Raw genomic sequence first — 15,438 nt, 5'->3', positions numbered from 1 at the left:
GCTTGCAAGTTGCAGACGGAGATGGGCGGCGTCACGGCTCAAGGGGCCATGACGGAGAGAGGGGGCTGCGTGGCTTTTTTCTTCGGCCGCAAGGAAAGGTTGGGAAGTCATGGAGCTCGAGACTCGAGCTTTTGGTTGAGGTGACAGTGCAAGTGACCGATGATTTTCAAGCAAATCGAGGCACCTGTTCCTGCAGCAAGCGCGGACGAACAAAACACGGCCGAGCGGGCTGCCGTCCCGCTCAGCATCTTGGATCTTGGTGTGCATGACTGGAAACAGTATCCAGGAAGCCCTTTGACTCGGATATCAATGGCGTCGGCCTTCTCTTGATGACCGTCGGTGAAAACACACAGGGGCATCTCCAACTTTCAATTGGTAGGGCCACGTTGGGGGAAGTAGTGGGGTCCTAGCCGTAGCGATGACGGCTTGCGGTCGGCTTCTGCAGGCGATTGAGCGTTGTCTGCCGTGCTTTTCTGGGTGTTGGATGGCAACCAGTGCTTGGACGATGATCACCATCCTACGGTTGTTGGCAAGCGGAAGAGAAACGTGTCGACCGAAGCAACGTCGGTGGGGCTTCGGCGTGTCGTCAGCAGGTTTTGCGTTGTCAAACGCGAACACCGTTAGTGCATCCAGGAAGAAATGAATGAAGACACTTTGGAAACCCAAGTTCGCGCAGCGTACTCACGACTTCTTGGTTTCGTTAGCACCTCTTGATGAGATTTCCGACAAGATAACCTCATGATACAGGATGGAGGTCATGATACGGTACTACACCAGCGCCGGATATCTGGTCTGACTATGATACTGCCACTTCAACTTGCCACGCACGTGTCAGGAACGGATCGTTTTGGCTCAGACTTTCTCGCTTCTTCTTTCCAAGCAGAGCAACTCTCGACCTCCTTCCTTGGCAAGTCCGACGTGCGCTTCGAGCGCCGAATCTGCTGTCACGAGTGTGTCATACTGTGTCCACGACAACTTCAACGCAAGGATTCACAACATCAACTCTTACGTCCATTTACAGCAATTCACCCAATCTCCTCTAGCCCCTCAAACGCCGCGTCGAAGCGGACTCGAGCATCTTAGAGCAGTAGCTCTCGGCGTAGGCGTTCTTGGGGCTCTGGCACAGCGACTCCAGGTCGCTCTTGGTCTCCACGCTCGTCGTGGCCGCCGTCAGCTCCACAATGGCCGTATCCAGCTTCGCCACGGCAGCGGTCGAGTCCGCCAGTCGACGGGAGCTCGAGCTCGTCGGCAGCGCCGCCAACAGCGCTGCGTGGCCCTCGTACAGATCCAGCACCTGCGTGTGCAGCGTGATGCCAATCACCGCGAGGTGGTCCAGTCGGTTGAGCTGCGGCATCTTGTTCCACTTGCCGATCTGCGACGAACCAGCGAAGGTAACAGCCGCCCCCACTCCATCAGAGCCCATCGAGACCGTGTTCACAACGCCGTCATTGGGCTGCCAGTCCGTCGACAGCTTCATCGTGTCTGGGGCGTACCTCCCTCCAAGAAACACGGCAAGGGGGTCCAGAGGAAGCAGCATCGTGAGCAGGTTGGGCAGCGAGATCTTCCGCAGCAGTAAGTCCCTCGTGTCGTACGTGTCAATCGTGGCGTAGCTGTAGTAGTAGACGTCGCTCAGCGTCTTGACCCACGAGGCCTCCTCCTTGGCGCCCGCAGTGGACAAGCTCCAGAGACACACGTCCTTGAATCCAGGCTTGAAGATGCTGCTTGAGAACACGCGGTCGATGTACTTCTGCACGGTCTCGCCGGACTGTTTGGTGGTGATCCCCCACTGGTCCAGCTTGGCGTCGTACACCATCTTGGCGCTGTCCCCGAGGATGCCCACGACGCTCAAGACGCCGGCCAGCAGGTCCTTGACCGAGTCCCCGATGGTGGAGAAGCCGTCGCCCAGCGTCGTGCCCTGGTTGGGGGTCGAGATGGTCGTGATGGAGTGCACCCAGCTCTTGCCGCCCTTGAAGAGCGGGTGGGACGCCGGGTCCTCCTCGATCGGGGCGCCCGTAGTACCGTGCTCCAGCAACTGAGCCAGCATTCGGATGGTCTGGCCGCCCATACTGTGGCCCACGAGGTGCACTTTGTTGATGGAGCCGTCCGAGTTGGCGGTGCCCCACTTGGGGTAGAGGCCCGTGTAGTTGCGGCCGTAGCGCAGGTGGTTGTGCGTGGCCGAGTGCTTCTGGCCGTAGTCCACTTGCCCTCCCTTGATGATGGCGTAGAGCTCGCACGCGCGGTCCCAGTTGCTGGAGAACGGCCCCACCGCAGCCGTGTAGACCGTGTAGCCCTGGGCCGTGAGCTCGTTCTGGAAGTCGCCCTGGATGCCGCCCCAGTACCGGAAACCGAGAAGTTCGTCGCGGCCCCAGCCCGAGAAGCCGTTGACCAGGATGATCGGGTACGAGTTGGCTGCGAGCGTCGGCGCGGACGAGAGCACCAAGGCCAGCAGCAGAGCGAGGCGGACGAGCGCCGCCATGAGCGTGGATCGAGTCTTGACTGGGTGTGGACACCGAGGCGAATTCGAGAGTGAGTTAGTGATTAAAAGGGTCTCCGCTGCGCGCCCGCCTCGGACAGCGAGAAGGCCCGCAGCACACATGAACAGGGGCGTCGTCGCTCGGTGGTTGCACTTCGAGCGCATGGAGCACTTCGATCCAACGCGCTGCCACTGCTCTGACACGGCGGCAACCCGGAGCCCCCAGCTGCGCTCCACCAATGCCCCGCGCGTTCGCCTTGTTGAAGTGGATGTGGAGCCATCTGATGCCAATCACGCAGGAAAACCAGGGGAACGAGTGCAACTCTCGTCGCGGGAGTAGCACGGGCGTTGATGTCTGCAGTGACACAGGGGGGAGGTCGGTCACCTGCAGTCTACAGGACTGAAGGAAGATCAACTGACACGTCCGAATCGCGCCGTGACGTCCGAGAAGCGGATTGTGGACTCGGCAGTCACCTGCGTGCAACGTGCAGATCCCCCTCGTCTACTCCGACGAGCTCTCCATTTGGGTGGGTGCTTCAAGTTGAAGGCAAGGGCAATGAATCACCTCACGTGGAGTTGAGTGCCGCTGCGAACGTGAAGAAATGCCGACAAACGCGTTCGCCTGCTCAGTCGGCTTTTGCTCGCGGTTGGTGCCATGTCATAGATCTGCGTCGACCTCCATTCAAGGCCATCCTCCCAGCTCTGATGAAGACCGCTCTCTTGGTCGCTGCGTCTCGCGTCATCCTGAGGGACTGCCGTCTCCACGGCGTTCATTGGTGGCGACGATCTGCTCTCTCTTGCTGCGTCGAGCAGTGTCGGCGTCTTCACGCGCCCTCGTGGCCCAGTAACCCGGAGAAGATGGAGGAGATGGCAGTTGCTCGGACCTCACTTTGCATTCCGCGGTGGCCGCATCAAGCGCAATGCCGTCGCGATGGCTGCTCCCGATCGCTTCCCTACTGATGCTCGCAACAAGCGTCATTCCAGCTCAAGTCCTCGCTGCTAACACGTACCCGATCGTGCTGGTTCATGGCTTCACCGGTTGGGGCCGCGACGAGCTGCTCGGCTTTAAGTACTGGGGCGGACTACAAGGGGATTTCCAGGAGGAGCTCGAGGCTCAAGGCTTCACCGTCTACACGGCCGTCGTCGGCCCATTCTCCAGCAACTGGGACCGCGCCTGCGAGCTCTACGCGCAGATCAAGGGGGGGGGGGCAAGTCGACTACGGGGAGAACCACTCAGCCAAGCACGGACACCTCCGATACGGTCGCAACTTGACGGGCCTCTACCCTCAATGGTGGGAGGTCAACTCGGACGGGTCTGTCAATAAAGTCCACCTCATAGGACACAGTATGGGTGGGCAGACCAGTAGAATGCTCACCCAAATGCTGGAGAAGGGCACTGCTGGAACCCCCGTGGAGGAAGATCCGTCCTCCCACCCGCTCTTCGAAGGCGGACGCAGTTGGGTGCACTCCATCACGACCATCTCGACTCCGAACCAGGGAACGCTACTCGCTAACGGCATCTCCACGTTCGGAGATACTGCTATCGACTTGCTGGGGGGTTATTCACCGCTGTGGGGATCGCCGGGGACGATTCTACCCTGTTCTACGATGCCAAGATGGACCAGTGGGGGATCACCCCCAAGCAAGACGACGAGACCCTGTCCGCGTACTTCAAGCGGGTGCTCTCCAGCAACATCTTCGACTCGGACTTGAAGGACATTTGTGTCCACTAGTGGAGCAGCGGAGGAGAACGCGTGGGTCACCACCCTGGAGGACGTCTACTACTTCAGCTACGCCACGATGGACACGCACTCAACGGTTGACTGGCTGTTGAGGAAGATCTCGCTGCCCAATATCCTCACCATGTTCCTCCCGCTGGACGTCTTCTCAGTCTTCTTGGGCAGTCGCTACGGCTCAAACAACGGCTTCTCCACGGACTGGCAGCCGAACGACGGACTGGTCAACACCATTTCCATGGCCTACGACTCGACGGGCAAGACGCTCAAGTACAGCGGCTCGTCCCAAATCGGCACGTGGAATATCATGGCGCAGCTCAGCAACATGGACCACACGTCCGTCATGGGCATCACGCTGCTTACCCAGGTGCTGGATCTGTACTCGGCTCACGCGAAGCTGCTGTGGGGCCTGCCTGAAACTTCATCACGCAGACTGACAGACAGCGGGGATGATGAAGCGGCAACAGTTACTGGGGCCATCTTGGCGCTGAATGCAGCGGCATCACGTATGAAGAGCTCCGAAAACCTGCAGTCGCTTTGCTCGAACAAGGCCAACAGCTTCGCCGAGGCTTACTGCAACAATCTACTGGCGGATTAACGCGCCATTTACGCGGATAATACTTTCGCATTCAGAAAATTACCAGAAACAGTTGGATAGATGGATGGAAATGCATGAATACCATTCACCCCTCCCCCCATCTTGTAGTCTAGAAAAAGAAATTGTCAGCGCTACAGGCGTTCATGGAGACACTTACCCGCCAACAAAGCCTCAAGGCGTTCCTCCCGTCTCGAGTTGCTGCTCTGCCCCATGTAGTGGACATGATCGACGCATTTGCGATGAGGCTGGACGAAGCAGCTTTGCAGGCGGCAAGGCGCAAGAACTGGGAGCGTGCTGGCGCACTCATCTCGGACATGCAGTGCGATATCTTGAATCTGGCTGGTGCCGCGAAAGACGAAGAGGCTGAGACGTTAAGAACGATCGGTTCCTATATCTCCCAGCAGCGACTTTTTCTCGCGGTTGCAGAAAGTGATGATCTCGAAGCTGCCAAGGTTCTTTACACATGGTCCGAACGAAAGCAGACACCGACTAGATTCGTTCCGCATTTGCTATCGCGTGCGGCAACGAATGGGAGGGTTGAAATGTTGGAATTTGCCGTCGAGAAAGCAGTGGAGCGCTTTTCATCCGAGCTGGCTGTCCAAGGAGGCAGACACTACTGTGTTCCCGCGTTAATTGCATCAACCGCTTCATCGATTCTGCCAGAATGGGCGAGGTAAAAGTTGTGGAGTGGTTCTGTAGACACGGCCGCGCTTCTCGTGATGTGATAACTACGGCTTTTATAGCTAGGGTGGACGCAGGCCATCTTGGGGTGACAGAGTGCTTGTATGACAAGCAGCGGGCTTCTCCAGAAGTGATGACCGACCTGATGAAGCGTGCCTGCAAATTACAGCACTTCAAGGTTCTGGACTTCCTGCTTCAGAACCGATTGCAAGGCTTTGTGTGGACGGAGAGTTATAGCTGCTTGTCGAAGAACGACTGCGCAATATGGATCTAGTCGGGATTTTGCTAAGCATAACGCGTAGAACGTGGAGATACCGATGCCTGCAATGAATCTAGATCAGTTCTTAACCCTCCCCCGCCGTTATTACCTAACTCAGCTTCATTGATTTTACAGTACTCCATGCAGCCCTCACGCACGTAAAAGTAGTCCCCGCCTTGAAATCTCAGCAGGAGCGACCGTAGTTCGTAATTACCTCCAGGCAGCAAACTATCGATCGCATTCTTCTCGCTAGTATCGCGGAAGGTCAAAACTAGCTAACTACAGCATTGGATGGTGCAGGACAGCTCACTTCTAGATAAAATGAATACGGAAGTTCCAGTAGACTCGCGCGATAACATTGGATTTAAAAAAATCTCATCCACCTTTGGTAAATCAATTTTTCTCAATCGAATTCGAGTCGAGCTGCGCGAAGTATGCAACGTAAATTTTGGTAAGCTGAAGATTTTTTACCGTTTCGTGATACGGATGATTCAGATTCGGCCACAGCCAACCCGGAGGCTTTTGCCTGCCATTTAAGGCGCTTGTTCCGGCTCCGACTTGAGTTTCCCTTCGTTCAAAAATGACTCCAGCATTCGCAGCGAATCTGCGCTTGCAGTCTTACCCAAGCCCATTGATTCACGACCCGCCACGTACATTCGAACTAGCTCGGCAATGTCCATCGGACGATCCTTCGCTGAAGCTGATTTCAAGAAGCGTTTCTCCAGCACATTCAGCACCTCACAAGCCTGCTGCTTCCTGTCGATCGAGACGCAGAGCTGGGCCGTGTTCATCACCATTCTTGTGAATTCACGCGTCATACTAGTGCGCTCTCGGATAGGCTCAAGGACCGGATGCTTGAGCGCTGCGTGGTCAACCTGGTGGAACTTCTGCATCATGTGAATCACTTCGGAGGCAGTGGAAGCCACGGTCTTCCTCAAGTTGGAACTAGTGTCGGCAACCATGTTTGGGGCGGAAAGCTCGGCTGTTATCTCCGACAGCATATCGATCACGTTGCAGGCGTACTGGGCGTCCGCATGCTTGTCCGTAGCAGCAATGGTTGGGTCTCGCAAACGAGCAAACGCCTTCCCAATAGATACCTCGACCGCTTCGCCGCTTCCTTGTGTAGACGACGCGGCTCCCGACAGAAACTTCAGTACGCTTGGATTTTCTTCTGCTGGAGGATCGGGGGTAGAGCCAGCAGGACTCGTAGGACTCGCTTTCCCACTCTTGCCTTTCTTCCTGTTTTTCTTCGACTTCTTTTTCAATGCACTCGCGTGGCTGCCCCCGTCCGCAAGACTGGTTTGCTTGTCATGCTGGAAGTACAGGGATGTTGCCGCCTTGCCTTCTCGGCCCTTCCGATTCGTCTTCCAACTCGCCTCCACGCGTGAACCATTCAATCGAAGTGGTTTCCTCACGCACATTTCCGCCGCAACCGCCCGTGACCATTCTCGGTCCGTGGTCAACTCCCAAACGTGCCTCCCCTACCGTCCTTCAGCGAGATGTCAGCTCCGACGAAACACAGTTGGTGATACAATGCCCAGTGCCCGTGCTTTACTGCTAGGTGCGCGATCGTTTCCTTCGTGTGGAATGTGGGCGTATCCAGATCAATGAGTTTGTCCACCGCGAGAAGGATCATCATAGTGTCATCGTAGCCCTGGATCGCGGCGCTGTGCACAGCCATAGCGTTGGGAAGACATTCCCGAGGGCACGCTAAGTCCTTTTTCAGCGGCTCCTTGCGACAGTGCGTCGTCGACTGGTTGAAAAGTTCGCCAAGATTGATCATCCACTCGACCAGAACGGCATCGTGAGCGGGTCCAGCTGCGGCTTGATGCAGCAACGTACACAGATCATCTCGGTTTGTCCTCGTGCGCGGTGTCATCAAGCTCAGAAGCTGCGGATCTTTCTTGATTTCTTCTGTCAAATAGGAGAGGTTGTCTTTGGAAAGAGGCCCCCTACTATCTCCAAGCAGCCGCATCAGATCCGAGAATATTTGATCGCGATTTTCACGTTCCGTCTTGGCTTTAAACGATGCTGTGCCGTACTCCTTCGTAACAAAGTCCGGCTCCGATGGAAACGTAAAGTACCTGCGCTCAACTTCAGAGGACGGGACGGCGAATTTGGCGTTAATGACTGCTGCAGCTTTCTTGGCCATGTCATGGACTTGCTCAGCACTGAAAGAGCTCTCCGATTGCGACGAAATTGCTGGAGGAAGGACGCCAAAGTCAAGTGACCCGTCAGACTGTAAAGCACCCAGTAGCGGCAGCAGAGGATACATGAGTGCGTTCTCCAGCGCCTCAATAGCGCGTTCCTTGACAGAACCTCCATGGACACCATTATTCATGGACTTCTTGTAGACCTGCTGCTGGCCCAACTCGTCACAGAGTTCTGAGAAGGCATCAGCAATATCGTACAGAATCGGCATCACATCTCGAGTAAGCACTCGCGTCTCATACAACTCGGACGAGCAAGTTTCCGCAGCAGTGTACAGCATTTTCGTCAGACTCGTGCTTCTGAAATCGGAGCTGTCGTTTTGGCTAAGAAATCGCCAAATCTTCGATACCTCGCGCAGTCCTCCCGGCTTCTCCTCGTCAATCCACTGGTTCCCAGGAGAAACCATATTCTTCCTCGACCTGAAGAAATATCCTGAATCGTAGAGATACTTGCGGTCGTACGCGCCACGCACTGCCGCAGCTCTCGACGGCGTGAAAATCAACTTCTCGTACAGCTTCAAGACGTCTTCAAGGAACGGAATGGGCTCGAGAAACCCTTGACCCACACGAGCATTGTACAGATGCCCAAAGGCCCGAAAAATGGGTACGTTGGGCAGACACTCGTGCCCGACCCGGATACACGCGAGGTGCATGTCCAGCACGATGAACCCAGCCTTGAACGGGTTCGAGCGCTGTAGTAGGAACGATAGGTTCGGTAGCGACCCACTGCTGGAAGGGTCTGGGCGGCGGACGTCCAGGATCGTGGGTCTGCTCACGACCGAATGGATGTGCTGCGTCAGATCCCTCGCGTGCTTCAGCGTCACGCTAATGTTGCGACAGAGTCCTCCGTCACCTTGCAGCGCGGCCACCTCCTTCACCCAGCAAGTCCAAGCAAACACCAGCGGAATCGTCACCTGGTGCGACGCGAAGTAGTCGTTCATCAGGCCCATGAACCCGCCCTCCAGTCTCGACCGGTCGTATCCAGAGCCCGTGACCTCCTTCTTCTCGCAGTTGGTGTTGTACAGCAGCGACAGGTTCACCAGCACGAACCTGGACATGTCAGTGTGCGGGAGCACGTAGCTGGGCGTGCGCTCTTCTCCGTATCGCTCTCTGTCGCTCGGAGTGAAGATAAACCCCGTCCGCATATTGGACGGCAAACCGGTACTAAAGCACGTCAGCGTGGCCCAGATGACCTCAAAGTCCCGGATCAACTCGAACGGCGAGAACGTGTACGTCCCCTCCCTGTCGAAGGTTTGTTGGATGGCATCCACACTCTTGACAGTCTGCGCGTACAGTCTGGGGGCGTGGACACCGATCGCCTCAATCAAGTCTTGCATGGCTCGAATCTCGGGGCGTCCCGCGTGGTCAGGTCGCTGGCTGTGTCCATCGCCAGCTTGGCCACGACGGTGGCCTCGATCATGGAGTAAATCTCCGCCTTGACCCCGACATAAATCTGGTACACGCCGGTGACCAGCTCCTCCTGCTCCGAGACATACAACACCCCGTCCAGCCCAAAATCGGCCTCAAACGCCTCCTGGCATACCCGTTTCAGCGCCGTTTTGACGCTTTTTGGCGTTTTAACGTCCAAAACGAAGCCCTTCTCGCCAGCAGAATACTCTTTTCCAGCCGATTTACTCGATTTTACGCTGTTCTCCAGCGAACGGTGCCAGGTGCTCAGTAGCGCTGGAAATCGAGTGCGGGTTGTCAGAGAACTGGCGCGTGAGTCGAGTTTCAGGGCGCACTTGCAAGCCGACAGCGCCTTGGGCAACTCCTGCAGCAGCTTCTGGCTGAGCGAGGACGGGTCCGTGGCGATCTCCTGGGCCGTAACGTTCAGCAACTCGAGGTTGATGCGATCGGCGCTGGGGTGGCCGTGCCCATGGGCGCGAATGAGCCAGTCCAGGAAGAAGCTGACGGCGCGCTGGTAGCGGTCGTACTTGGAGAGGGGGATCGAGGGCATCCCGACGTCTTGTGCGCTTGGGTCGGTGGAATCAGGAATGAACCGGCGTAGAGGAGTGGCGAGCGAGCTACTGTAGTGTGTCATTACGTTAGATTTAGTATTTGTTTCTCGAGTAAAAGTACAGCAGAAAGATAAATGTTTTCGCAAAGCGGAGGTACGAGCGTATTGAGCAGCGGTGGTTGTTCGAACATCTATTGCAGAGAAGTAAAACACTACGATGTTTTAGTAAGGAATTTTGAATTGCTGCATCGTAGCCTTTTTGTGATTCGGACTCCGAATTTTGGAGTCCTAGCTGATTGCCTTGACTATCAGGATAAACTGCGCTCCGTGCGTTTAAATGCATTACCAGGTACTGGCTGGACGTGCTAAATGCGATAATGCATCGGAGCCCATATTCCATTCCTCAGTCGCCCCAGATCCAAAATGTTTACACCGTGAATCTCTCGACGAACGCGAAGCATTGGCAATTCCACTTCGATTGTACGGAGGCAATCACGAGCAACACCTCCAAAGAAGTAGCGCCGTTCTTCCACTGTGGCTCGAGTCACGGGAGGACCCAGCAAGCCCAGTTGAAGGCAATTGGCTGCTGTCACTAGCTCCTCCATGCCCCACAGCGGCATGTACAGCGTCAACGCGGTCTCTTCATCCAGCATCTGGCGAAACCAGTCTGCACTCGGGCTAGTAAAGCAGACGACCCGTGCTGGGGCCGTCGGAGCGAAACTCGGCGATCCATCGTACGAATAGATGTAATCCGCACGTCGGGCAATGGCTTGGGCTTGAACGTCTTCCAGGAATCCGTACCTGTTCCGTTTTATCGTATTAGTGATACGGCCTTGCTCAAACACGGCTACTCGCTGCAACTCAGACGTGTTTGTGAACGCAGCGGCGACGATGCTTTCGCTGTATCGAGAGCAAAAGTAGGCGAAGAACATTGACGTCCCGGTTCCTGCTTTTGTCGAGCGCATCCAGCATGAAGCAGAGCGATAGTGCGTCGAACATTGACTAGGAGATTGAGTATGGAGACCCAGTAACCGTGATGATGTCGTGGCCCCTTGCTAGAGCAGCTAGGATCTTTTCGAAGTATTCATCGTAGCAGGATCGCACATAGCACCGGTTCAGGTCGTGCTGACATTGCGTTGACAGAGCGCTGGGGAAGATTCTTGGCAGACCTGAACGTCATTTGCGTACCATTTGCGTCAACTTTATGCGATGCAGAGTGCTGGCTGACAAGTGTAAGGTACTCAAGTGGGCACATCAACTCAGGGCATTTAACACGACAGCGGACGCTAGCAACTTGGCTATGGACACCGCTCGCAGCAGGCAAGTGATATTTTCTTCGGAAACTACGGGTGATCACTTCCACACGGTAGTGATACGATACGCTGACCGTAATTTACGCCAATGGCTGGATGATTGTGCAGACAATTGCGGATAAAACTCTTCCGGGTTGGTCCGCTAAAGACCTGCCAGCGATGAAAACGGGCGTAGGTAGGATGTGAGATTAGCGGTCGTTAGCAACTAAGTGACTACGACACATCTTATTAAAAAAAAGATCTGAACGTCGTTCGGTTTGCACTTTTTTTTGTTTTTAAACGAAAACATGTTTGAGAACCAAACCATCATTCTTTGTAGAAATTCTTGTCTGATTGAATGCTTTCGACCTCCTCTTTCTTGCTCTGTATACTGGAGACGGTCCCCGCTGACAATGGCTCGAAGTAATCCTTGCTTCTCGAGTTTTCGCGTTGTCGCATTGTAGTGGAGATGATCGACACACAAGCGGTAGAACCAGATGAAGTAGCACTGGCGGTCGCAAGAGCTGGGTATACACACACACGCTTCACCAACTTGCACAGTCTAAAATACCACCGCCATGGACTCACGTGAAGCTCGGTTGTGGCTACTAAACCAATCCACAACTTGTATGTCACCCGTCTTGGCAGCATCGATGAACACTTGGCTGAAATACTTGTAAGGAATCCACTCCTGCCCCCAAAGAAAGTTCGCGATATTGAGACGACCACGTCGAATCGCTGTCCCTAACATCTTGGCGGCCAGCTCCGGGGAAATGCGACCATTTTTGCACAACACTTTCACAATTTTGTTTGAGAACCAAACCATCATTCTTTGTAGAAATTCTTGTCTGATTGAATGCTTTCGACCTCCTCTTTCTTGCTCTGTATACTGGAGACGGTCCCCGCTGACAATGGCTCGAAGTAATCCTTGCTTCTCGAGTTTTCGCGTTGTCGCATTGTAGTGGAGATGATCGACACACAAGCGGTAGAACCAGATGAAGTAGCACTGGCGGTCGCAAGAGCTGGGTATACACACACACGCTTCACCAACTTGCACAGTCTAAAATACCACCGCCATGGACTCACGTGAAGCTCGGTTGTGGCTACTAAACCAATCCACAACTTGTATGTCACCCGTCTTGGCAGCATCGATGAACACTTGGCTGAAATACTTGTAAGGAATCCACTCCTGCCCCCAAAGAAAGTTCGCGATATTGAGACGACCACGTCGAATCGCTGTCCCTAACATCTTGGCGGCCAGCTCCGGGGAAATGCGACCATTTTTGCACAACACTTTCACAATTTTCAATTTGCCGCTAGCGCAGGCATCCTTGAACACCATCGCAATAACATCACCACGCATAACTTGGTTCCTGCACAGCGCATCTACAAGGATAGAACTATTCGCATTGGCAGCCTTCACAAAGGCCTTCTCGACCGTCTCCCGCGGAATCCGCCCGCTGTCTGAGATGAACTGGGTCACCTCAGCACGATCTCCACATGCGTCTGCCATACAGGCACCCGCTACTTTCTGAAAGGTAGACTCCATCACGTCGGTCGAAATGAGTTCCCCGTCGTATAAAACCTGAACGATATCCAGATATACAGCATCCTCGAATAATTCGTTTAGCAGCGTTGGGAAGACTCGCTTGGTTGAGCGGAGTAGAGTGGCCACGTCGATCGATCTGGAACGAATAGCTCTCGTGAATGCCCCCTCTACGGACTCCACTGAAATATCTGCATTCTCCAGGAGAAACGCCAAAATATCACAGCGTCGACAATCTGCTGGGCCTTTAAAAGCTCGATTACTTGCTTCAGCGTTAATGCGTCCTTTGCAGAAGATGAATTTCACAATTTCAACCCAGCCAACCCTCATGGCAGTTTGGAACAATTTATCCTTGATGCAAGCTGGATAACTAGGATAAGTGGCGTAAATCCTGTCTGCGAAATCTCTGTGCCCCTTTCGAAACGCGCTGTAAAATGCTCGGTGGAACCACCGCTGGACCGACTGGAATGTCTGCAGGACCCGCACAATTTTGCTCAACTTACGCCGTCGTTCTCTGCGCGTTAGCCACTTGTCGGGATCTTTACCCAAAAACTCGACAACGATACGCTCGGACGCAAACTCCAAAATGTCAAAACTTCCTTGGGTAGCAGCTATCTGTAGCATCGACGGTAAGGCGTTCATCTTCTCCCTTCCTTTTATCCACCTGTAAAGAAGTTTGATCGTGTCGAGCTGTTTTGCGTTATGCAGTGCACCCACGAAAGTCCAGTCTCGAAAACAGGATCCTATCGCGTCTAACGTCTTGGGTGTCTCCTTTGTGGCAGCAGCAACCACAGTTAACACGTCGAAGCGGAGGTCCCACGCGAGCTCCTTAAGGAGTTTCAAGTTCCTTTGTCTTGCTGCCTCTACCAGCCGATCGGCAGTGGTCATGGCTAGGGAGCCAATTCTCTCCACTACATGTGACAATGCTGCAACTCGTGAAGGCAGGAATGCCTGCAGACTTTGCTTACAGGTGTATGAAGAGACGGTATCGGCGATCGGCGTAGAGGCATTCATCACCAGTCGATTCATCGTTAAGATACGTCATACCTACCAACAGCAAAGCTTCGGATGAGTTCTGTGAATGATGGAGATACGTTTATCGGATCGTAGTATCTCGAATCTCATGTGATAGAAAGGTTTCGACCTCGTTCTGACCAAATTCTTAAATCTTCAGTCGCAGAATTGGGGGAAACAAAGAACGTCGGCCATGGCGTCCAGTGGTGCAAGCTTTGTCAAAGAATTTGACATGGAGACCGTAGCAAGCTTTACACGCAAGCAGAGCATCGAGGCATTCTTGCCGTCGCGAATCGTTGCGTTGTCACACGTGGTGGAGATGCTCGACACGTTTGCGATGGAGCTCTATGAAGTCGCGTTGGTAGCAGCAAGAAATGGAAAATCATTTCGTCTTCAGAGGCTGGTAAAACACTTCGACTGCAATATTGTGAAATTAGCGACGGTTGCTACACATGAAGGGGAAAAGACAAAAGCACTGATAGGACCCTGTATCCCTGAACAACGGCTACTGGAAGCAGTAGGAGAAAGTGACGATTTGGATACTACCAAACAGCTATACAGCTGGTGTCAGTGGAATCGAGTTGAGGAGAAATGCCTTCCACACCTCCTATCATCGGCCGCAGCAAAAAGGCGCGTTGATATTCTGGAGTTCGCCGCTGAGGAAACAGTCGAGTGGTACTCGAGCTTGTATTTCGTACCGGGAGCATTGGCACACGAAACCAGGATCGTGCTGAGTAAAATTCGAGTGATTATGGAGCGCTGTCCAGAACTCCAACGCTGGTACCGTCAGGCATTAATCAATGCATCGGATAACGACCAGCACCACACTGCAGAAGCGATCTATGCATTGTTCCCTCCTTTCGGAAGTCAGAGCTTACTTGAGCTCCTGATAAATAATGACGATACGGACGCGATGCAATCGGTTTGTGCAGCAAACAACAAGCGGCCGTTTATTCGCTCTGATGTCATGGCTCATGCTCTAAGGATTTCTGTGGAGCGCTCTCACTGTCGTGTTTCGTCCGTATTGCTGGATTGGGGGAACATTGCACCGGAGGCAGTGGCAGCAGCTTTCCGTAATGTTGTTCGCGCTAGGTGTTTCGACGTAGCAACTCGGATTTTTGGAAACCTGTCGCGATTCAAGGAAGTGTTCGAGAGAGCGGTGCGATTCTATATTGAATATGGAGGTCCAGAGCAACTTGTGTTTGTCAAGTTCCTCGTTGGCGGCAGCTGTGAAATACCGAGAGGCTCGATCGATCGGGTGTTTGTGGATGCGGGAACTGCTAGCTGCATCGGTGTTATGGCGGTATTGTGCAGAAGCCGATACTTTTCCGGTGAGTTGAAGGCGACGGTATTTAGACGTGCGTGCACCAACACCCAACGGAAGGTTTTAAAGTTCTTGTGGGAAAATGGTCACGTTCCCTCTTGGCTGGCTGCCGAGATGCTAGTGGCGGCAGTTCGGCAGAAGAACGTTCGCGTTGCCAACTACCTGGGGGGGCAAGCGTGGATTTCCCGTGATAATTGCAATTGCATCAGCGAATTCATTAATGCTGCTAGGATGGATGATTTAACTGTTGTGGAGTGGTTTAGCAATCACGGTTGAGCTTCTCGTGATGCCATCACAACAGCATTTCTCGCCGGTGCGAGCGCAGGACATGAACGTATAGCCAAGTGT

General features: G+C 54.1%; 7 protein-coding genes across 7 annotated transcripts; 3 read left to right on the top strand and 4 right to left on the bottom strand.

Annotated features, from left to right (window-relative positions):
* Positions 1-991: 991 nt before the first annotated feature.
* On the bottom strand, positions 992-2,476 carry PHYSODRAFT_544256 (hypothetical protein; the record flags this gene model as incomplete). Its single annotated transcript, XM_009529398.1, has 1 exon — positions 992-2,476. The coding sequence occupies one exon, from the start codon at positions 2,474-2,476 to the stop codon at positions 1,040-1,042; it is 1,437 nt and encodes a 478-aa protein (XP_009527693.1). The 3' UTR covers positions 992-1,039.
* Positions 2,477-3,393: 917 nt separating this feature from the next.
* On the top strand, positions 3,394-4,807 carry PHYSODRAFT_256461 (hypothetical protein; the record flags this gene model as incomplete). The annotated part of the gene is made up of 3 exons (XM_009529397.1): positions 3,394-3,685; positions 3,813-4,044; positions 4,207-4,807. The coding sequence occupies 3 exons, from the start codon at positions 3,394-3,396 to the stop codon at positions 4,805-4,807; spliced, it is 1,125 nt and encodes a 374-aa protein (XP_009527692.1).
* A 143-nt stretch (positions 4,808-4,950) lies between these two features.
* PHYSODRAFT_301212 (hypothetical protein) lies at positions 4,951-5,484 on the top strand (the record flags this gene model as incomplete). The annotated part of the gene is made up of 1 exon (XM_009529396.1): positions 4,951-5,484. One exon carries the CDS (start codon positions 4,951-4,953, stop codon positions 5,482-5,484), a length of 534 nt encoding a protein of 177 aa, XP_009527691.1.
* Positions 5,485-6,280: 796 nt separating this feature from the next.
* PHYSODRAFT_256448 (hypothetical protein) lies at positions 6,281-9,914 on the bottom strand (the record flags this gene model as incomplete). Its single annotated transcript, XM_009529395.1, has 3 exons — positions 6,281-7,228; positions 7,303-9,330; positions 9,363-9,914. The coding sequence occupies 3 exons, from the start codon at positions 9,912-9,914 to the stop codon at positions 6,281-6,283; spliced, it is 3,528 nt and encodes a 1,175-aa protein (XP_009527690.1).
* Positions 9,915-10,279: 365 nt separating this feature from the next.
* Positions 10,280-11,075, bottom strand: PHYSODRAFT_499767 (hypothetical protein; the record flags this gene model as incomplete). Its single annotated transcript, XM_009529394.1, has 3 exons — positions 10,280-10,863; positions 10,912-10,916; positions 10,939-11,075. Coding segments are annotated over 3 exons (726 nt in total), but the record flags the coding sequence as incomplete, so codon positions are not given.
* A 458-nt stretch (positions 11,076-11,533) lies between these two features.
* PHYSODRAFT_301209 (hypothetical protein) lies at positions 11,534-13,781 on the bottom strand (the record flags this gene model as incomplete). The annotated part of the gene is made up of 3 exons (XM_009529393.1): positions 11,534-11,730; positions 11,795-12,212; positions 12,276-13,781. 3 exons carry the CDS (start codon positions 13,779-13,781, stop codon positions 11,534-11,536), a joined length of 2,121 nt encoding a protein of 706 aa, XP_009527688.1.
* A 178-nt stretch (positions 13,782-13,959) lies between these two features.
* On the top strand, positions 13,960-15,366 carry PHYSODRAFT_301208 (hypothetical protein; the record flags this gene model as incomplete). The annotated part of the gene is made up of 1 exon (XM_009529392.1): positions 13,960-15,366. One exon carries the CDS (start codon positions 13,960-13,962, stop codon positions 15,364-15,366), a length of 1,407 nt encoding a protein of 468 aa, XP_009527687.1.
* Between the last annotated feature and the right edge of the window lie 72 nt (positions 15,367-15,438).

Source organism: Phytophthora sojae, assembly GCF_000149755.1.
Source record: "Phytophthora sojae unplaced genomic scaffold PHYSOscaffold_4, whole genome shotgun sequence".
NCBI lineage: Eukaryota > Oomycota > Peronosporomycetes > Peronosporales > Peronosporaceae > Phytophthora > Phytophthora sojae.
Note: the sequence above shows the minus strand (reverse complement) of the source record. Positions and strands in the feature narration are given on the sequence as shown.